The sequence below is a fragment of the Eulemur rufifrons genome, chromosome 6 (assembly GCF_041146395.1).
Source record: "Eulemur rufifrons isolate Redbay chromosome 6, OSU_ERuf_1, whole genome shotgun sequence".
In the NCBI taxonomy this organism is placed as follows: Eukaryota; Metazoa; Chordata; class Mammalia; order Primates; family Lemuridae; genus Eulemur; species Eulemur rufifrons.
Window position 1 is genome coordinate 101,877,048 of NC_090988.1, and position 21,711 is coordinate 101,898,758.

General features: G+C 58.0%; 2 protein-coding genes across 5 annotated transcripts; one reads left to right on the forward strand and one right to left on the reverse strand.

Annotated features, from left to right (window-relative positions):
- Positions 1-2,836: 2,836 nt before the first annotated feature.
- Positions 2,837-7,831, forward strand: CTSF (cathepsin F). The gene is given in 14 exon segments (XM_069470352.1): positions 2,837-3,118; positions 3,327-3,425; positions 3,726-3,821; positions 3,823-3,963; positions 4,082-4,157; positions 4,731-4,844; positions 4,966-5,111; positions 5,200-5,296; positions 5,378-5,458; positions 6,259-6,378; positions 6,458-6,522; positions 6,617-6,707; positions 7,139-7,197; positions 7,277-7,831. Coding segments are annotated over 14 exon segments (1,473 nt in total). The 5' UTR covers positions 2,837-2,905; the 3' UTR covers positions 7,352-7,831.
- A 101-nt stretch (positions 7,832-7,932) lies between these two features.
- On the reverse strand, positions 7,933-21,396 carry ACTN3 (actinin alpha 3). 4 transcript variants are annotated; one of them, XM_069470354.1, is made up of 21 exons: positions 21,027-21,396; positions 16,791-16,905; positions 16,504-16,623; positions 16,081-16,167; positions 15,917-16,004; positions 15,334-15,412; positions 15,169-15,250; positions 14,313-14,398; positions 13,940-14,032; positions 13,223-13,453; positions 12,943-13,090; positions 11,736-11,886; positions 11,055-11,163; positions 10,827-10,967; positions 10,411-10,593; positions 9,801-9,935; positions 9,526-9,705; positions 8,978-9,124; positions 8,824-8,889; positions 8,295-8,453; positions 7,933-8,213 (listed from the first exon to the last, which is right to left on the reverse strand). In XM_069470354.1, exons 2-21 carry the CDS (start codon positions 16,813-16,815, stop codon positions 8,055-8,057), a joined length of 2,469 nt encoding a protein of 822 aa, XP_069326455.1. In that variant the 5' UTR covers positions 16,816-16,905; positions 21,027-21,396; the 3' UTR covers positions 7,933-8,054. The 4 variants fall into 4 exon arrangements, with proteins under 4 accessions (XP_069326455.1, XP_069326454.1, XP_069326456.1 ...); XM_069470353.1 differs by lacking the exon at positions 21,027-21,396 and adding an exon at positions 20,733-20,971; XM_069470355.1 differs by lacking the exon at positions 21,027-21,396 and adding an exon at positions 20,733-20,819 and having other exon boundaries at positions 8,809-8,889.
- Between the last annotated feature and the right edge of the window lie 315 nt (positions 21,397-21,711).

The window sequence follows — 21,711 nt, forward strand, 5'->3', positions numbered from 1 at the left end:
TGTGGTTCCATATAAATTTTAAGGTTATTTTTTCTATTTCCGTGAAGAATGTCATTGGTTCTGATGTGGACTGCATTGAATCTGCTGAATGCTTTGGGGAGTATGGACATTTTAACAATATTGATTCTTCCAATCCATGAGCATGGAATATCTTTCCATTTTTGTGTGTGTCCTCTTTTGTTTCTTTCATCCATGTTTTATAGTTTTCATTTGTAGGGATCTTTCACTTCTTTGGTTAAATTTATTCCTAGGTATTTTATATTATTTTACTTGTAGCTACTGTAAATGGGATTATTTCTTGGTTTCTTTTCCAGATTGTTGTTGGCATATAGAAATGCTACTGATTTTGGAATGTTGATTTTGTATCCTGCAACTTTACTGACTTTATCAGTTCTAACAGTTTTTTTGTGGAGTCTTTGGGTTTCTATAGATATAAGATCATATTGTCTGCAAACAAGGATAATTTGGCTTCTTCCTTTCCTATTTAGATGCCCTTTATTTCTTTCTGTTGTCTGATTGCTCTCTAGCTAGAACTTTCAGTACTATGATGAATAACAGTAACCCACTGCTCTTACCAAGGTTCCCAATGACCTAGATATTGCCCAGTCTAAAGGTCACTTCTCTCTCCTCATCTTACTTGCCCTCCCGGTGGCTTCTGACACTTTTTATTTCTTGAAATACATTCTCTTCCTCTGCTTTCCTAACTTTGCCCTCTTAGTCTTGCTCCTCCCTCAGCGTCCCCTCCTTTCCAGGCTCCTCTGCTCCATCTTTTCAGCTCAGCTTCTGAATGCCAGCATGGCCCTAGGCTTCCAGGTCTTCTTTTTCTAATTGTGCATTTCTCTCTTGCAGGATTGTGAGAATTGCCCAAGGCAATATATGTGTGGCTTTAAAGAATTCACTCCATTAATTATAATTATTCTCTCATGTGTCACTCTGGCAAGAAGATGAGCCACCCTTCCCCTCAGACATTTGTCAGATGGCTCCAGTGTCGAGGGAACAGACTTAGGGGAAGATGACTGTTTCCCACAAAGGCTGAGTACCACACCAACATGGATCTCTGGAAACTTAGATTTAAGAAAAATCCCATTGTCTCTGCCAGGGCTTTAGAATCCACTGTTTTTAATTCGTTCAGCTTCAGATCTTTCAGGAGATGAAGTGTGTGTGAGTGTGGGTATGTAGCCTTCCACAGACACAGGCAGGAGTCTGGCTCAATGACACCAGGCAATTTCTGAGATTCTTCTGCCAGGACTGTGAGGACCATATTCACAGCCATCATCCTTCTAGAAAGTGAAGCTTTGGAGATGGGTATGGTGGCCCACGGCTGTAGTCCCAGCTACTCAGGAGGCTGAGGCAGGAGGATCACTTGAGCCCAGGAGTTCAAGGTTGCAGTGAGCTATGATTGTGCCACTGCACTGCAGCCTGGGTGATAGGGCAAGACTCTGTCTCATTAAAAAAAAAAAAAAAAAAAAGGAAAGTGAACCTATGCATTGAACAGCAGTTGGGTGACATCACACCCGCTCCAGGTCATGCCAAAGGAGTCATTCATTCATCCAACATACCTTTACTGGGCAGGCATTCAGCATGTCAGGCACTGTGCTCGGCGCTGGGCAATGAGTGAGTCAACAAGCAGCAGGGTCCCTGCCCCAAGGAGCTCCTGGCCAAGCGGAGGACACCAAACACCACCAGCCAACGGGAAATTGCAGTGCATTGTGAGAGGACGTTCAGGGGGACTAGGGATCTAGGGGTAAGAGGCAATGGCATTGAGCCCCACCAGCGGCAGGTGGGGTGGGTCAGAAACGTCTTCGTGAGGACGTGACTTCCAAACTGAGAACAAAAAGGTGTCTGGGAGTTAGGCCTAGGGAAAAGCAAGTGTGACGTCTCCAACGTGTGCAAGAGCTTGGGTTTCTGAGCAGATGTAAATAGACTGAGTGTTAAGTGCACAGAATGGGGTGAGGATCCAACTGAGAATAGATCTCACTGGGCCTTAGAAGATACTGAGGACCTGGGATTGTCTACACCAGGAGAGGGCGCAAGCAGAGAGAGAGATCAGCTTCTGCTGTAATCTCTCAGGTCCTCCCCTCTCAGACCTCAGCTGGCAACTGGGAACACTGAGCTGGCTCCAGTTCTAATTTCTGGGTAGCTGGAATTTGCCTCCCTGGACCGCTGCTGCTGTAAAAAGTCAGGTTTGGACTAGATGATCTCTAGTATCAGTTCTCCCAACCCCCTTCTGTGATTGCTCCAATTCCCTTCAAGTCTCCCTTTCCTATTTCCTCTTTTCCAGCTGGGAATACCGTCCTTTCCTCATCTGTCTGTCCGCTGGACCGGAAGCTCTAGAGTGCAGCACCGTGCCTGATGCACTTGTGCGCGCTTCCCACGCCGGCTGTGCACACTGCCTCGTGGTTGCCGAAAGCTTGCAAGCAAGCGTTTGACCCTCTCAACAGCCCGAGCCTTTTCGCTGTCGGAGGGGGGCCTCAAAGAGACGACCAGGCTGCGCTCAAGCTCACAAGCCAACCACCTGGGTTCAAGCCCAGCTCTACTTCTTCCCAGACGTGTGGCAAGCCACTTAAATTCTCTAAGCCTCTTGTCCTCAATTTAAGATGAACATGGCACTTACTTCGCAGGACTGCCCACGACGGACAAGGGGAGAGGGCATGTACTGCCAGGGCACTGTAGGGCACTGTCCCGTCCGCGGTGGGTTTCATCCCCAGGCCGGCGACTTGCCCACGCCCCCGTGCGCCCCACGTGCCTCCCGTAAACAAGCGAGTGCGCAGGCGCCGCAGGCCGGCGCCCATTGGCCGGCGCGGGGCGCGGGGGGAGCGGTCCGGCTGGCCGCGGGCTCCAGCCCCGTCGGTTGGTCAGCGCGTCTGTCGGTCCGCGAGTCCGGGCCGCCGGCGTCGCCCTGGCCATGGCGCTCTGGCTGCCGCTGCTGTCGCTGCTGGGGCTGATCCTGGGCGCGGCGCCCGCCCCTGCCAAGCTCCGAGACGCCGGCGCTCAGGCCTGGGAGCCGCCGTCCTCGGCGCTGCTGGGGCCCGCCCGCTTCGCCCTGGAGATGTACAACCGCGGCCGGGCTGCGGGGACGCGGGCGGTGCTGGCGGCCGTGCGCGGCCGCGTCCGCCGGGTGAGGACTCGCCGGGGGCCTGGGGGCCGGGGGCCGGGGCGCCGGGGGCCGGGCCTTTGGCCTAGACTTGGGGTGGGGGCCTGGACAGCGGAGAGACGAACCTCTGGTGACTGGGAGCCCGGAGGGCAGCACGGTGGGGCTGTGGGGTCAATGAAGGACAGGCCGAGGATCCAGTGGCTGTGCCCGCCTCACCTGCTCCTCTGTCCAGGCGGGCCGGGGGTCGCTGTACTCCCTGGAGGCGACCCTGGAGGAGCCACCCTGCAACGACCCCATGGTGTGCCAGCTCCCTGTGTCCAAGAAAACTCTGGTGAGTGATGGGACTCCTGCCAGTTCCCCGCCCCCAGGCTGAGTCAGCAGCAGCTGGATGATGATGGGTCAGGTGAAGAGGCGGGGATCTGAGGCAGAAGCTACCCCATCCAGAGTCACTCCAGGGCCCCAAGGGCCAGAGACCAAGATACTGTGAAAGGGACGGTGTCCGGGTGCTGGCTGTGCCTCACTCTCCACTGTGGGGTGATTGCCGTGGGGTGGTCTTCATCTGAGGAGCTCTGTTGTGCCCAGAGCTTGCACCCATCCCAGCCCCCAGACTAGCTTCTTCCTCTCCCTTCAGCTCTGCAGCTTTGAAGTCCTGGATGAGCTAGGAAAACACATGCTGCTGAGGAGGGACTGTGGCCCAGTGGATACCAAGGTTACAGGTGCTGGGATAGCCCAAGGATGCTGGGATAGCCCAGTCAGACTTTACTCAGAGTTCAGTCTTGATTCCCTCTCTGTCCCAACCCTATCCAGATGACAAAAATGAGACTTTGACTTCAGTCCTTCCACTGTTGAACAAGGACCCCCTGCCCCAGGTGAGGAGCCCATCCTGGGGGAGCCAGCTGCTGCCGTATTCCACTTCTCCTCCCTGCACCCCGCGGTGGGGCTCCCTGGTCAGGGGGAACTCCTTGTAAAGACCCTCTGCCTTTCCAGGACTTTTCTGTGAAGATGGCTTCAGTCTTCAAGAACTTTCTCATCACCTATAACCGGACATATGCGACTAGGGAAGGTGGGGACCCAGCCTCGGCAGAACCTATTTGAATCAGATCAGGGCCTTCTTCCCCAGCTTCGCACCTTGGTGTCAGGGAAGGGAAGGACACAAGAGGCAGTGCATCTTTTCAAGGACCCCTGAGTTCCCAAATTCTCCTGACCAGCCACCCCAAGCACCTGGCCCCTTCTCCTACCTTATCTTCCTGGTCAGAAACCATGGGCCTCCATCACTCCAGGCAGGGCGGGATGGGGCAGAGGCTAGATTTTCTCTGTTGTACGCCGCCTGGCACCATGGTTTTTCCCCAGGACTTTGTGGGTGGTGCCTGTAGACCCATTTTGATTACTGCTTTCATACCTGGGAAGTCGTCACTCTGGTTTGGCCTCCAGAGTTGACCGGACCTCCCACTCTATCACTTGCAGGTCTGGTCCCCCACTCCCACCTGCCCCAGGGTTCTGTCCTTGAGCGGAGTTTCAGGTCTGATCCAGAATGCGCCTACTCCCTGGGGCAATCCGCACCTGCCAGCCCCCGTTGCCCTTCTGTGTATGATTTGCCTGGACTTGAGCCCCTCCTCTCTTGCTCCTTGGTCCTCAGAAGCCCGGTGGCGCCTGTCCGTCTTTATCAGAAACATGATGCGAGCACAGAAGATCCAGGCCCTGGACCAAGGCACAGCTCGCTATGGGGTCACCAAGTTCAGTGATCTCACAGGTATGGGTGGTGGCCAGAGCCCTCGTGGAGCCTGGAAGAGACAGGGCCTGCTCCCAAGGTCCCTGGTCAGGCTAGCTTAGAATACTCTTCCCCGCCATGACCTGCCCACCTTTGTCCACAGAGGAGGAGTTCCGCACCATCTACCTGAACCCCTTCCTAAGAGAAGGTCCTGGCAAGAAGATGCGCCTAGCCAAGCCTGTGGATGACCCTGCCCCACCTGAATGGGACTGGAGGAGTAAGGGGGCTGTCACCGATGTCAAGAACCAGGTGGGACACCTAGAAGTGAGGGTGGGACATGAGCACTGCACTGGGCCTGGGGACGGGATCCAGCGCTGACTCAGCCTGTCTCTTCCAGGGCATGTGTGGCTCCTGCTGGGCTTTCTCAGTCACAGGCAATGTGGAGGGCCAGTGGTACCTGAACCGGGGGACCCTGCTGTCCCTCTCTGAGCAGGGTGAGCATCCCACTCACCAACCCCCTGTCCCCAGCCCAACCCCTCTGGAGGGCTCCTTGAGACCAGCCTTCTGTCTCCTAGAGCTCTTGGACTGTGACAAGATGGACAAAGCCTGCATGGGTGGCTTGCCTTCCAATGCCTACTCGGCCATAAAGAATTTGGGTACGCATCATCGGGGTGAGGCGGGGCAGCAGGACCCCCCTTTCCATCTGCAGAAGGTCAGTGTACAAGGGGTAGACGTGAGCGTGGGAGTAACACAGAGCTGGGCTCAAGTCTCAGTGCTCACCCTTATTGGCTGAACACCTTGGACAAGTCAGCTCTTTCCAAGCCTCAGTTGCCTCATCTGTGAAATGGGGCTCACCGTGCACACTGTGTAGGACTACTTTGAATATCAAGTGAGGAAGGCTCATAGCAGGGACTTGGTGGGAGCAGGGGGTCTTGGTATACTTGATGCTTGGGGGGTCTGTATTTCTCGAATGCTGCTAAACCAGGTAGCAACACACCTCAGCCCTGAGGGAGGTATTGACCTAAACTGGCAGTTCGGTTCAGCGATGGGCTGCAATGGTGGGAGGATGCAGAGCTGAGGGACTGCGGTGGCTGTACAGAGACTGGTGCAGGAGCCTGGCAGGGGTCTGGGCTAGATTAGGAGTGGACAGCCAGCAGAACAAGCAAAACAAAGTCAAGGGTGCCAGGAATGCTGGGAGGAACCCTCGGGAAGGAGTCAGAGGCTGGGAGTTGAGTCCTGTCCCTGCCACTTTTCTTGCTGGTTACTGCTCCTCCCCCTCCCCACCTGTCCCAGCCTTGCGGTGTCAAATCTCGAATGAGGGCGTTCCTCAGAGGGGATGGCCTGTGGCCTGGGGTGGGTGAGGAACATGAGACCTCATGTCTAAGGGGCTTAGCACGCCTCTCGGGCTGTGAGGAGTAAACGGAGTCCACCCTGTCCCTACCCACCCCATCCGCAGGAGGGCTGGAGACAGAGGATGACTACAGCTACCAGGGCTACATGCAAGTCTGCAACTTCTCAGCAGAGAAGGCCAAGGTCTACATCAATGACTCGGTGGAGCTGAGCCAGAATGAGCAGAGTGAGTGAGGGGTGGGGCGAGGCCAGGCCAGGTGGGGCTGGGGCCCAGATGCCTGCTGATGCTGTCCCTCCCTCCTCAGAGCTGGCGGCCTGGCTGGCCAAGAAAGGCCCGATCTCCGTCGCCATCAATGCCTTTGGCATGCAGGTAGGGCCCCAGCCCGCTGCCCCTGCTCCCTCTCCTGCTGACCCTTCCCCCCACTTCTTGGAACTGGCCCTCTACTCCTTTCTCTGCCCCCCAGTTCTACCGCCACGGGATCTCCCACCCACTCCGGCCTCTCTGCAGCCCTTGGTTCATCGACCACGCCGTGCTGCTTGTGGGCTACGGCAACCGTGAGTTCTGCTGACCGTCCGTCTGTGCGTCCACCGCAGGCCACGGGCAGCGCTGGCCCACAGCATCTCAGGACCTCCAGATGGGGGCAATTGGGGCAATGCCTGGGAACCCTGTCCTTGTCCCCGTCTCTGGCTGTGGGCAAGGCAGGAATCATCCATCCCCTCCGTGGAAGGGAGGCTGCAGCTATGGGAGGTTGAACGATTATGGCCCAGGAACCTGCTGGAGGCGGGTGGGTGGGTGCTGTTCCCCCGCCCCAGAGCTGGACCAGGTCTCATGAGGGTGGCAGGTGGGCCTCTCTTGCTTTCTGCTCTCTGTCTAGTAGCTGTCACACAGTAGGCCCACTACAGATGTTTGAAGGGTACAAAGTGCTTGAGGCTCTGACTGGAGAATTGGGGACCCCTGACTCCTTGCACCCCACACTGTTCCCCAGGCTCTGACGTTCCCTTCTGGGCCATCAAGAACAGCTGGGGCCCCGACTGGGGTGAGGAGGTGAGTCTTGCCTGCTTGGCCCCTGGCTCTCCAGCCCCCTCCGGCCCTGGTGTCCTCACCGGCTCCCCCTCTCCCCCAGGGTTACTACTACTTGCATCGTGGGTCCGGGGCCTGTGGTGTGAACACTATGGCCAGCTCGGCACTGGTGGACTGAGGAGCCCACTGGCTTGGGACCTGGTGCTGACTAGAGCAGCCCCTTCTCCAGCCTGCCCTGCGTGTCCAGGCTTTTCCCCAGGAGGTACAGCTGCTGAGGGACAGGCACTGGGTCACTCAGGGTGAGCAAAGGGCACCTGGCTCACACAGCCCCTACTTCCCTCCACCCTACTCCCACCTGAAGTCCGGCCCCCACCTGCACCTTTGTTGAATTGTGGTAGTGCCTAGGACGATCTTGTGTCGGAGGATGATTTCCTGGCCGCTGAAGCTGTGGCAAGAACTTGGCTCAGGTAATGAGCAGGAAGAAAATATTCTGATCTTAAACCCAGCTCTGTTCTCAGCAGGCTCCGCTTCCTGCCCCAGCTTTTCTCTTCTAATGCTAGACATTTTCTGGTCCCCGTGGATCTGGGGACGGTGTCCCCTTCCACATCCAGGAAACTTGTAACTGCCCTTTCTGTCAGCAATAAAGAGGTGTTCTGGTCCCCAGTATGGTGTGAGTGCTTAGTCCCTGAGGGCAAAGAGGGATGGTCCTGCCCGGGAGCCCGAGGGCCCAGCTTCTGCATCTGCTACAAGGAGATGGGGAGAGGCCCACGGATGGAGCTTTATTCAGAAAAACATGGCCGGCCGTGCTCTGAGGGATGGGTGGGCTCAGCCACAGGGAGCACCCTCTCTCCGTCTTGTGTAGAGACCCTCAGTGGTGGAGGTCAGAGGTCACTCTCCCCGTAGAGGGCACTGGAGAAGGCCACATAGTCCAGGGCTCCAGCTGGGGCCCCAGACCCTTTGTAGGGCACCATGCGGCGGATGCAGTACTCGGCCTGCTCGGCGGGGAGCTCGCGGCGCAGCTCCTCGGCGGTGATGTACTTCTGCAGGAGAAGGGGTGTTGAGGGCCCACAGATCCTGTTCCTTGTCCCAGCCCGCCAGCCCCTCCACTGCCCCAGGCTCACCTTGTCTCCTGCCAGGATCTTGAAGGAGGCCACAACTTGCTCAGCCGTGTCAGTCTCGGCTGTCTCTCGGGTCATGAAGTCAATAAAGGCCTGGAAGGTCACGACCCCGGCTGCGTTGGGGTCCACCATGGTCATGATGCGAGCAAACTCCACTTCCCCCTGCAGAGTCAGGGGCCAGGCGCCGTGCCTGTGAGTGCTGATGCCAGGGCCCAGCCTCGCTTGCACAACCCCCCTGTGACAGGGTATCCCCTTCCTCCAAAGACCTCAGCCCTGGCCCCAACCCTTCATGGAGGCTGAAGTCTGCTTCCTGCCCACCGCAATGCCCCCTCTTGCTGGTTGGTCCTGATTTTCTTTCTGGGGCTGCACCCCTCTCTGTAGGGCTGCTTCTCTGAGGTAAAAATGTTGCAAGCTCAGACTTTGGGGCCACACAGAACTAGGTCCAAGTTAATTTACCTCTCTGAGCCCTTGCCCTTTGATATGCAGGAGGGCGCTGATAGGACTCGGGGCGGGAGGCGTCCAGGGCACTCACCAGGTCGTAGCCCATGGAGATGAGGCAAGCTCGGAAGTCATCGGGCTCCATCATCCCGTTCCGCTTCTGTAGGGGGTGAGTGGACATCAGGCTTGGTCCCCAAACCCCACCAGCCCCCGAGTCTCTTACCCCACCGGGCTAGGCGCCTGCTGACCCTGTCAAAGTGGTTGAAGGATGCCCGGAACTCATTGAGCTGCTCCTGGCTCAGCCCCTTGGCGTCTCGGGTCAGCACCTGGTTCTCCACCTCGTTGATGGTGCGGGCGATGGAGGTGAGCAGCTGCTCCCAGCCCACGCGGATGTGCTGCGGAGCAGGAGAGGCGGCGGTCGGTGGCTGGCCCGTGCCTGCCACTGGACCTAGCTCCACCCCAATCCACCGAGTGACCCTGGGCAAGTTCTCCCCTTCACTGGGCCTCCATCTCCAGCTGGAGGTTCCACCAAGTGGCCCCCAGTCCCCCTTCCTGCTTTAAAGTTTGCTGATTTATAATGCATTAATATTGATCAACTAGCCATGGCCAATCCTGGACTGGCTTTAGACTGCTTTGTGACTCTGGACTTTTCGTCATTGGGTCTGAGTATCCCGTGGGTACATTGAGGGACTTGGCCAAGCTGAACTGGGGACCCTCCTGGAACACATGCTGTGTCCAGCTGTGATGGCCCCAGTCTTCCCCAGCCAGTACCCCACCCCAGAAGGTGTGCTCCCACCTCCATGCTGTAGACAGTGTGCTTATTGTCGAAGACCAGGCTCTCCTGCAGCAGCTGGTGGTCACCCTCGAGCCGGTCGATGTTGCTCTTGTAGTTGATGATGTTCTGCTCCTGTTGCCGCAGCCCAGCCATCTGGTCCTCCAGAGAGCCGATCAGCCCCGCTGCCAGCCTCCCCACCTCCTGCAGGGGTACCCAGGCAGCATGAAGACTCCCAACTCCCTGCGGCCCAGCCCTGGCCCCCTCCCCCAGGTCGGGCCCACTATCCATGCCCTCACCTCCACCTTTGCCTGGATCCAGGGTCCGACGGCATTGGCCTGGGCTGCAAACTGTCGCCGGAGCCTCTCGTTCACCTGCTGCCGTGCCAGCTCCTCCTGCAGTGTCTGGTCACGGCTGGGCACTAGCTTTCGGATCTGGAAGGAGGGTGTCTGGTGCCAGGGCCAACTCTGGGGGCTGGGGGATGGCTTTGAGGAGAGATGGGCCTGTAGATCTTGTTCCCTGCCCCTCAAACCTCAGCCTGCTGCTGTGAGCCAAACTGGGCTTTATGGGCAAGCCCTTGGGCAAGTCAGTGACCTGGGCAGGCTTCAGTTTCCTCACCTGCAATGTGGGACTGATGACATCATTTATGACTAACATAGGCGGTTTTGTAAAAGATGTCCACACACAAGACTCAATTCTCCTTCACATCAGTCCTGACAAGAAAATGCTGCTCTTACAGCCATTACACAGCTGAAGCCCAAACAGGCAAGGGGACTACCCAAAGCCACATGGAGCCTGTGGCAGGCCCCAGCTCTGGTGGTGGGCTTTATTCTCCCTATCTTGGGACATCCGAGGTTTCAGGGTGTGCAGGGGGGGTGGGGGCAGGAAAAGGCAACAAGTGGCACTGACCTTGTCCCACTTATTGTTGATGTCCTGTGGGCTGAGGCTGATGTAGGGGCTGGTGGTGATGGGCCGCAGCCCGTACGTCTGGCAGATCTTCTGGATCTCGGCCTGGATGCCCATGATGGCGCCTCGCTCTCGGTCAGCCTCGGGCAGTGTTGCCTTGAACTGCTCGTGGGCTGTCAGCAGGCTCTGGGGCAACAGGCAGGAAGCCTCAGCGAGCGCCCCCCACTGACCACAGGCAAACACCCGCAGCCCAGGCAGGCCTGACGCAGGACCCTCCTGTCTCCCAGCCCAGCACTTGAGAACTGCGGTTTTCCTCCCATCCCCATCCCCCAGGAGCCCAGGGGAGTGGCCGACAGGATTTTGGGCCAGCTTCCCTGTCACCCCATTCCCATCCAGCCTCCCCTAACCCTGGCACCCACCTGGGTCTCCTCCACGGAGTGCACCAGCCACACGTCCTGCAGGTCCTCCACGGCCCCGTCCAGCCAGTTGTTGAAGGGCGCTGCCCGCCGGGCAAACTCCAGCTGCAGCTGGTCGATGGTCTCCAGGAGCTTCTCCATCCGCTGGGGCCGAGGGGTGGCGGCTCAGCAGCCGCCCAGCCCGCCGGCCTCACCCACCTCCTGCCCCAGCTCCCCAGGCCCCAGCCCCACCTCCAGCGCATCCCGCCTCTTCTGGGTCAGCGTGCCCAGGTTGTCCCACTGGTCGCAGATGGCCTGGCAGCGGCTGTTCACCAAGGCTGCTTCATGGTAGTCCAGCTCACTGGGAGGAGAAGTGGGGCGAGTGTGGGGCCAGAGTCGGGCCCACACGCCCTCCTGACTCCCCTCCCCGGCTGGGACCCGCGCCAGGCGCGGTGGGGAAGGATAAGGGACCCAGGGCAGGTGGGGGATAAAGCAGGGCTTTCCTAGGGATGTCCCTACATGAAGGGGTCCACCCGTGGGTCCTCAGCACCAGTCCACGTAGGTGCTTGGACGGAGGGGCAGGGCTGGGCGTCTCGAGGGTAGCGTTATGCGGAAAGGGGCAGGCTTACAGGAGGAGGTGGCGAGGCCAAGGGTGATGAGGAGGGTTTGGGGGAGCAGACCTAGGCTAGGGGTGAAGGAGCGGCCAGGTTAGGGGCAGGCCACGGAGCGGGACAGGTCAGGGGCCAGTGGGTAAAAGTGTGGGCAGCAGAGCGGGGTCCGGAGATGGGGATGGAGTTTCCGGAGGGGCGGAGCGAGCGGTGATGGGTTAGGTCCCGGGTACCACCGCGGGGTTACGGAGCCCAGTGGAACCTTGGGTCAGGGGCAGTGGGAGGGCGGGGCAGCCAGCGCGGGGTCGCCGGGCGCGCCCCCTACTTGAGCTCCTGCGCCAGCGCCGCGATGTGCTCCACGCGGTCCTGGTGCGCCGCCAGGTCGCTCTCGAAGGCCTCGTGGCGCCGCAGCAGCGCCCGCACCTCCTGCAGCGAGGCCGACTCGTAGTCGCGCTGGCTCAGCATGTCCTCCTTCCCTGCGCGGAGGGAGGCCCGGCTGCGGTCACCCAGCGCGGCCACGCCATGGGACCGTGGAGAATCCTCATCTGCCAGTGCAGGAGATCACACCTGCCCAGCCTGCCCTAGGGGTTTGCTCTGAGGCGCCAGCGTAATAAAATTAGGTGAAGTTTCTATTCTCCGGTGTCACCCGTAAATGACGTCAGCGTCCCCTGACTCAGCACGGTCCAGGCTGGCCCTTGGTACAGTTTTGGAATTATTTGACCTCTCGAAGACTCTGTGAGCCCCATGAACCCCTGACCTGCTCTCCTCTGTTAAACCACTTTCCCCAGCGCCTGGCACTTGGTAGATCCTCGATAAATATTTGTTGGATGAATTAAATAATAAATGATAATTATAATTATGCAAATAAAACCAAAATAATCATAATAACAATGGTAGCAACCATTTATTGAGTGCCTCTCAATTTGCAGAGGAAGTAACTGAGGTTTAGAGGTTCAGAGACCTCCCCAGGATCACAAAACTAGCTTCAAATTTAGGGATTTTTATTAGGCCAAACTATTGTTATTCATTATGGCCATTATTCATTATTAGCGTGTATTCATAATTTTAAGGCAGGACTTACTGATTTGTAGGATTAAAATCCTTGACAGAGTACCAAAAGAATGTTTTTATACAGAGTGATATATTTGACTCATGCAATATTTTAGCATCAATATACTTTGAGTATGACATAGGTGATGTTAGGGCTAGGGATGGACTCACCTTTGGACACCAGCTACGTGACCATGTTTACAAATAAAATGATAAATGATAAATTAATCGGAGCAGACCTACAAAAGGCCAGAGCCAGGGAGCAAGGGGGCTGAGTTTATAGATAAAGAAACTGTGTCCCATAGAGGGACAGTGGCCCGAAGACAGTCCCAGGCTATACCACAGCAAGTCAAGATGGGTCTAGAAATCTGGTCTCCAGCTTCCTGAAGAGTATCTACTTCTGCCCATTTTGCAGGACCCCCGACCCCCAGCCCACCAATCTCATCCCTAGGAGAAAGTTCAGCCCCATGAGGTGCACCTACCCCGAGTCCAGGCTTCATGCAGGGAGGCCTTCTGCCGGAACTTCTCAGCCAGGTGCTGGAGTCGCTGCAGGCGCCGGATCTCCGAGAGCAGCCAGTCCTCGTAGCCCTTTTCCACCTGCTCCAGCCCCCGCCAAGCGTTGGCGATGTCCTGTGGGCAGGCCGAGGTGCCTTCCATCACAGTTTGCCCATTGTACAGATGGGGACAAAGAGCCCAAGGTCGCCCGGGGAATGCATGAGCAAGGCTGGGGCCACCCCATCCCTGGTCCCCAGGCTGGCTCACCGAGACCAGCTTGCCCTCGGAGGGCATGAAGGCAGGCCGGTGGCTCAGCCGCAGCTTGGTCTGCAGCGTGTTGAAGTTGATCTCCAGCTGGCACTTCTCCTGGACTCGGGGCGGCTTGTGCAGGCGCCGGTAGTCCCGAAAGTCCTCCAGCTTGCGCTGCATGGCACTCATGCTGGGCTCGCCCACACGGTTCTCCAGCCATGGGACAGTGCGGCGGATCCACTCCAGCAGCTGCCAGGGCCAGGCAGGGGCAAGGCAGAGAGCTGACCTGGCCACCTCACTCACCCTCTCCACCCACACCCAGGCTGTGGCCAGAGGGCCAGCCTCAAGTTCGTGCAGGTGACTTTCATGACTATGGAGGGCAGAATGGGGTAGCCCCCATGAGTCACAGGAGGAGTAGGATGGTTAATTTCTGAGTCCAGCGGCTAATATAGGTTGGCTCAGAGCAAAGGGCCATGTGACTGCCTAAATATGAGTGAGTGGATCAATGAATGAGTAAATGTACGAATGTTGAGTGAATCAGTGAATGACCAGGAGCTTGGATAGATAGAAGGGCCAGTGATGGGTGGCGGCGGGCAGGTGGGTGGGGGAGGCCTGGGCTACTCGAAGCAGAAGGAGGCTCTGCAGGCCCAAGCTTGGGGTTAGCATGGTTGGGAGGTTCAGGAGGGCTGGGATGGGGAGAGCACAACAGGAGGGGGCTCTCTGGCCCAGCCTCACCTCGCTGGCGAGCTTCTCGTACTCCTCCATCAGCTTCTCGTTTTCCTGGTTCACGGCCAGCACCTTGCAGATCCTGTTGGCAGCAGTCTCTGCCTGTGGGGTGCAGGCAGAGGGCTGGCATTAAAACAAGCTGCCTCCATAAAGCCCTCAAATACCAGAACCCTGGCATATAGTGGAGCGGGTGGGGGAGCGTATCTCTTAGGTGGGGAGGGAGCTTCCAGGCCAGAGGCTTCTGTTCCTGAGCCCCCTGAGGACTGAGTGTGCACAACTGGGACAGTAGCATTCCCACCCGCATGGCTGTGACTCCAAATATTGGACTGCTGCCCAGGCTGGCCCTTGGGTCCACAGCCCGGCAGCAGGGAGGCCCCCGTACCTGCTCAGCCCCGGCAAAGGCATGGTAGAAGCAGGACACGTAGGTCATGACAGCCTTCTCGTCTGGCTTTGGGGTGTTCACGATGTCTGAGGGAGGGCAGCGAAGCATGTATTGGCCAAAGCCGGGGTGCACAATGGGCTCGAGCCCCAGCGCAGGCAGAGAACTCCGTCAGGATGGGCGGGGGTGGAGACATCTAGCCATGGCTGCCAGCTGCCAGCTACACCAAGCCCAGCGTCTTCCTCTTCCCTGAAGCCCTCTCTGATCACCCAAGGGCCCAACGACCTCCCCCATGTGGCGTAAACAAATCGTGAGAAAGTAGGTGAGTGGGCACCCACGGTGGCCCTCATGAGGGACAAGTCCACACTGCCTCATGCCTCTAACCATCCTATAACTCCATTTGTCTGTCTCTCTTTTCCCCAAGTCCATGGGCTCCTCAGGGGCCAGAACAAGTCTTCCTCCATCAGTGCCCACGCGCCAGGGGGCCACGCAAGGCCGTGCTCACAAAATGTTTGCTGCTTCAGTTGCCTAAACGCCTTCCTTGACCAGGGGTAACCAGAGGTCCAAGGAGCTGCCAGTCTTGGGTGACCAACACTACCCCAGGTAACCCAGGTAACTGAGACACGAGGTGGAGCCAATACATAGCGGGGAAGCAGGAGAGGCTGGTTCCTGGGTGGGCAGGGGCAGGGGACAGGAGAAAGGGCTCCTGGGGAAGGGGGCCGCAGCAGGAGGGATGCTGATGGGGAGCAGGGTGGGGGCAGAGCGTTCGGGAGGAGGGAGAGCAGGGCAAGGTGTGGAGGGTGCACCGTGGCCACCGAGGAGAGAGCAGGGTCGCTGTGGGGGCTGGGCTCACTCTCACCTTCTGCATCCAGCATCTTGGGGATGTCCAGGTATTTCTCTGCCACCTCAAAGGCAGTGTTCAGGTTGCCAACAGGGTCATCCTAGATGGGTGCGAGGAGGGAGGGAGGAAAGGTCAGCTGAAGGCAGAGGTCGTGGAGTTGGGGTGGGGGTGGCAGAGGCCCACCTTGCGCAGTTTGGCGTAGTCGATGAGGTCGGGGCGGTGTCGGTGGATGAGAGCACAGAGGGCCAGGCCGTCCTTCCAGCTGGACAGAGAGACGGGTGGGGGTGAGGCCTGGGTTCAAGCTGAGGCCCTGTGCCCCCCTCGGCCCAGGAGCCCCCCAGCAGGACAGCCTCGTCTGTAAGGGAGCACAGCACAGGAGCAGAGCTCGGCAGTTGAGACCTCATTACCGGACTTGGGCCATCTCCCGCAAGCTCACCCGGCTCCTTCACACTCCTGTGCTCACACCAGACCAATCTCTAGGTGTCTCGGGCCTCCAGGTTCCCTCTGGCTGGAATGCCCTTCCAGGGACATCTCAAATGCTCCCTTCTCCAGGAATTCTCTGTAACCCCACGGATTCAGTTCCATTCAATTCAACAGTTACTGAGTCCTATTTTCAGACACTGTTCCAGGAACTTGGCTGTGACCTTTCCCTCCCTTGTGGCTTATGACAGGGGCCGCTCTGTGCCCCTCATTGACCAAGGAGGGCTCCTTTCTGTGCCCAGAACCCAACAGAGGCCTGGGCGCATTTCCTGCCCAGCTGACGGACCTGGTGTGGAAGTTCTGCACGTTGACATTGCGGTATGGCGCTGTCTTCCGCTGGCACCACAGGAGCAAGCCTTCCTTGGCCGAGGTCTCTGGGTGGGGGTGGGGCGAAGCATTAGCTGGAGGGGTTGGGGCAGCCCTGTCACCCGCGCCGTCCCCACTGCTCACCCTCCACAGAGATGTCCTGGATGGCGAAGCGGAGGATGATGGTCCAGATCATGCCCAGGGTCATCTTCAGGTTCCCGTCAACGATCTCTGCGGGGCGGGGACACGGGGACAGATTCTGTCTCAGCTCATCTTCCCCCAACTCAGCCCTCTGGCCCTTGTCCCCCATGCCAGGACAGGCGCCGGCAGGGCAGCCCCCAGCAGGTGCGCAGTGAGCGCCCGCTGCTGTCGTACACGCATCATTGACCACTTCCCAGCGCCGGCGCTGTGCGGGCACCTCGGGCACATTCGTTCCTTACAGTCTCCCACGAGGCAGGGGCGATTAGCCCCATTGTTGAGATGAGGAAACTGAGGCTCACAGAGGTTACTTGCTGATGTCAGGGGAGCCCCCCCTTCCTGCCAGGCCCCGTCCTGCCATCTCCTCACCTTCAGCACCAATGGACACCAGCTTAACCCCCTTGCTGGCAATGAAGTCCAGGGCTTTGTTGACATTGGCGATTTTGTGGAAGCGCATCTTGCCTTTGTCTGGCCTGGGCAGCCTCTCTCCTGCGTATAAGAGGAGAAGTTAAGGGTCAAAGGTCATAAGACATTGTCCCCCAAATCTCCCCTTCCCCTCCTTCCCCCAAGTCCCCTCCAGCTCTCTGCTGCCCTATTCCCCCAGCTCTCTGGATCCCTGGGTCTAGGGCCCATGTACACTGCTCTACACCGCTCACCTGAAATGACCTCCAGGAGAAGCATGAGTTTGAGGCCATTGCGGAAATCTTCCTCGATGTTCTCAATCTGGGTGCCTGCCTTGCGCAGGTGTGAGTTACACCACGCAGTGAAGGTCTGGGGGCAGAAGACAGTACTCAGACCCTAGGACTGTGTCTGGGGGACGTGGGGCACAGTCCTGGCTCCTCGATCAGGGTAAATCTTAGAGCCTGAGGCTCTGGATTCAAGTCTCAGCTCAGCCACTGACTTGCTGTGCATCCTAGGCCAGTCCCTTTCCCTCTCTGAGCTCTAGTTCTCCTGGGGAGGGAGAAATGGGATCCAGGACCCATGCACGTCCCAGTTTGGACTTGGGACACTCTGCCACCAGCACGCCAGCCTTGGCAAGTCTTCAACACTGGAGGGAGACTTAGAAAATTTTAACACATTCCCAAATGTGGGGCAGTCAGGTGTAGGGGCTAGTGTAGGATGATACTGCCTTCTTAAAATGGGAAAAGTCTGGATTAAAGCACACCTGGCCCTGAGGGTTTTGCCCAAGGAGCACCTGTGTTAGCTCCACCGACCTCCCAGGGCAGTTGTAAATTGGCCTCCAAGTAGCCCCCGAGTGTGAAAGCGCTCTGCAGGCTGTAGAGGACCAGCCAGCCACCCAGGCCCAGCCTGAGCTCATTTTGGGGAGTGACTGCTCTCCTCCTCTCCCCAGCGCCAGCCTCAGCCTCCAGCTGAGACGGGAGGGGTGGTATGGGGCTGTGTGTCTGTTGGGGATAGGGGTGACCTGGAACCTGGTGCACAAGTTTGTGCTAACCTACCAAGCCTTCAGGCCCCAAATTCTGCCATCAGCTGTGAAGTCCTTGGTGGAGTCCATAGGTGGCTCTAGTCCCAGCTGAGCTACTCACTCTGTGATCTCAGGTCAGCCGCTTGCCCTCTCTGGGGCTTGATCTCCCTATTTGTGCAGTTAAGGGGTCAGAATCAATGCTGTCTCAGGTCTTTCTTCCTCCGACCTGGCAGGATTCTAGAATTCAGAGCATTCCCCCAGCACAGAGTAGATACTCCTGGGAGGTGGCCCTGGAGGCCGTTCAGAATCCTTTCCCTCAGCCAGCTTTCCTTCCTCAAGCCAGCTTGCAGAGGCTCTGGGATCTGAACATGGAAGATGATGCTTTATATACTTGAGGGGCTGTCATTGCTAAGGAAAGGGAGTGAGCTTCTTGTCACTGGCAGTATGTAAGTTGGTACTGAGTACTACTTGATGGGGACTCAAGCGCTGGAGAGGGCAGTTGGATTTCCTGAAGTTCCTTCCAACCCCGGATTCTGAGATGCTCTGGGTCTAGAAAGGACAGGGGGATGGGCAGGTCTGGGTGGGGCCAAACATGACTCAATGAGATGTGGTCTCTGTCTTAAAGGAGCTCACAGTCAATAAAGAGTCATGTTGGTCTGAGAAGTACTGGGAGCGACATGCTGAGGACTCTGTGGGAGGGATTCTCGGGATCAGGTGGGGTCTCTCCAATATGTGATGGGAGCTGTGATGGAAGAGGAGGAGTTATTCACGGAGGGAAGGGCAGGCAAGGGCGTTGCAGGCAGGAGCAGCCACTCGGGCAAGTGCTCGGCAGTGAGAAGCAGTTGCTAGTTTGTGGGACTCCAACTGTCTGGGCACTGCTGGAATGAAGCTGGGGGTGTTGGGGTGTAAGCGGTGAGAGGCAGGCCGGAGGGGTGGCAGGGGCCAGGTCATGCGCGATCTTGAGTGCTAATCCTGGGACTTTGAACTTGATCTTGAGGGCAACAGGGAGTCAGGGAAGCCTCAGGCAGGAGGGGATGGGCAGAACTGTGTTGTACCAAGTTCGTTCGTTGCAGAGTGGAGATGAATGGCGGGGTGGAGGCGGTGATGGTGACCAGGCGAGAGAGGAAGGGGGTAGTGAGGGGACAAGGCGGGATCAGATGGATGAGATGGAAATATTCATACTTTTTGGAATGTCAGCTCCCCGAGGCAGGGGGCTTTACTGTCTCCTGAATCCCAGCACCTAAAACACTGCTGGCACACAGTAAGACCTCCTTTTTTTTTTTTTAATTTATATTTTGTAGAGATGGGGTCTCCGCTGTGTTGCTCAGGCTGGTCTTGAACTCCTGGCCTAAAGCAATTCTCTCACCTGAGCCTCCCAAAGTGCTAGGATTACAGGCATGAGGCACTGCACCTGGCCAGTAAGACCTCCTTAAGATACAGTTATTAGACGAATGCTTTTGTGAGGCTGAATGAAGAGGACGCAGGCGTCAGGTGGAGGAGGCAAGAGTGCTCCAAGACTCTGTGAGGGACCTTGGAAGAAGGAGTCACTGGGGAGAAAGGGAGCGCTGCGGAGCAGGGGTGGGGCGGGGCTAAAGCTGCACACAGGACGCTTATTATCACCTTTTGTAAACGGTGCTGGACAAGAAAGAAATGACCCAAATGTCCGACTACAGGGGAAGCTGACTGAGTGACAGAGCGTCTGCGCCGTGACACCAACGAACGAACGAATGAGATGGGCGGCTGCAAGTCGGGATAAGAGGATGTTCCTGATATTTTGTCAAGTGACAAAGGCTGGTCACAGACTGGCCTGTGTCATTTGAGGGGCATGCAGACCTGGATCTGGGAGAGGCCTGGGTGGGCGGGGGTGAGAATAGGAGTTATTGCAGAACAGGTGGCAGCTGCAGCCTGGGACAGGGATGACATCACCAGGAAACTGCCAAACCCAGGACCACAGCCACAGCCGTGCTTGGAGACAGGTGCAGGAGGAGCCTGGGGGGAAGTGTGTCACCCAGGGCACCCCAGCAGAGCCAGCTGAGCCTCCCAGTCCCTGGAGTCATCTCTGTCATCTAACCTAGCGGAAGGGAAGTGCTCTGATTCTAAATTCTGGGATTCTCAGATCCTGCAAATTCCACTGAGCACCCACCCCAGTACCCTGCCCTCTCCTGGAGTCATACACTGTTGGCAAATGCTGGGCAGGGCCCAATGACCTCATGGTGCCCTCCCTAACCCTGGCCTGCCACTCTCCAAACTTTTCTCACTCTGCCCAGGATCATTTTCTCTTTGGGAACCCAGGTGTCCTTCCCCCTCCACTTGGGAAAGTCTGGGAGTGAAAATAGCTCAGGCAGGGAGGAGGCCTCGATGCCCAGTGGGCTGGGCCTGGGCAGCAGCTGCCCATGTGCCCCTCTCTAGCTCCCCAAGGTGCTGCCTCAGCACGACGTGCCCATCTGGCCGGAGAGTCAGGTTACTTTGTAAGGGGACCCAGGGCTCCCCTCCTCCCTGACCTGTGGCCTTTTCAGCAGACTCAGGGCCTCTGAGACGGGGAGGGGTATCTTGGGAAAGAGTGGGGGTAGGACAAGGGAAAAGAGCCTCAGGTTGTGGGGGTCCTATTTTCTGACAGCATATGATTTGGGGTCTATCTCTGCCCCTTTTTGGGCCTCAGTTTCTCAACTGTCAAACGAGATAGAATGACTATGGACCCCGCCCTGGAGAGGATACAGAGGAGAGAGTGGGATGGGGTTGGAGATGGTCCCCTGTCCCCGACTCTCCCAGGTTCACTGGTTGCCTGGCTGCAAGCCCTCAGGGTGGGGTCTGGGAATATTTAACTAGAGAGCGGTGAGGAGAAAGATTATTCTTCCTGAACCCCCCAAACTTGGATCTCCGGGCTTTGCCCAACCCGATTTCACCAGCAGAAGTGGGAGGGACAGTGGGCCCAAGGGAATGAATTCGGGGGCGAGGGTTCATTCTAAACCTCTTGTTATTCTATACTTCCCAGGAGGGCCCCGGGCCCTCCTTCCAGCCTTGGGGGACAGCAGAGGGCCCATGGGCAGAGCCTGGGCTGGGGATTGGCCGTCTAGGTTGAAGACAGGCTCTGCCCTTGACCTGCTGAGACGCCCAAGACAAACCGCCTGGCCCCTCAGGCCTCAGTCTTGCTGTCAGGAAATGGGCGAGCACTCACTTTCCGCTGCTGCTTCTCCCAGGCCGGGTCCAGCAGCAGGTCGCGGTCCCAGTCTTCCTCCTGTTCCATGTACTCGCCGCCCCCGCCGCCGCCCATGAAGGGCCTCTCTCCGGCCCCCAGACCCTCGGGCTGCATAACCATCATCATCTTGCTCGGGCTCCTGGCTCCGCTCCGCGCGCTCCTGGACACCCGGGCCCCGTTAAGTAGGGCCTGGCCCAGCCCCGGATCGAATTCGCACTAAATATGGGGGAGGAGGGTGGGGCCGGACAGCGGTGAGGGAGCTTGAGTCGGGACCGGGCAAGAGGTTGCCCTGGGGCCAGGGACTGCGGAACTGGGGGCTCTAGGGTAGATCTCCTAGCGGAGATCAAGGGTTCACCTTCCGGCTCCGCCGCGTGGGCGCTGCGTGACCTTGGGAAAACCACAGGCCCTCTCTGAGTTTGTTTCCTCCTCTGTACAATGGAGATGACGATAATAAGAGTGGCTGCCGGCCGCCCCGGAGGCTGCGCTTTGGCTCTCCCGACCCTCTTCCAGCGCCCCATCCCCATTTCACAGTCAGAAACACGGAGGCGCCGAGCTGTTCTGAATGTTTTCTGGGGTGATGAAGGGAGACACCGAAGCATGGGGAGCGGCTCTGAGCCAGCTGGATGGGCTGGAGCTGGGCTATAAATATCGGGGCGGCCGGGCAGGGTTGGGGGAGAATGTGCTGAGCCGGGAACCCCGACGCCACCGCGGCTGCAACTGGATCCCCGGCGCGCGCCAGCCAGGGACTCCGGCGGGCGGGGCTTCGGCGCGGGGGGCGGAGCCTCTGCGTGCGGGTGGGCGGGGCGATAACGCAGTGCGACACCGGCTCCAGCGCCAATGAGATTCCAAGGCCTTCCAATCACCTCTCCGCATCTGCGGCCGCTCCCCCGGAGTCCGAACGCTCTGCGCACCCCTTCCGAGCTCCTATTGGTCGTGGCAGACGTCCGTCGGCCGCTAT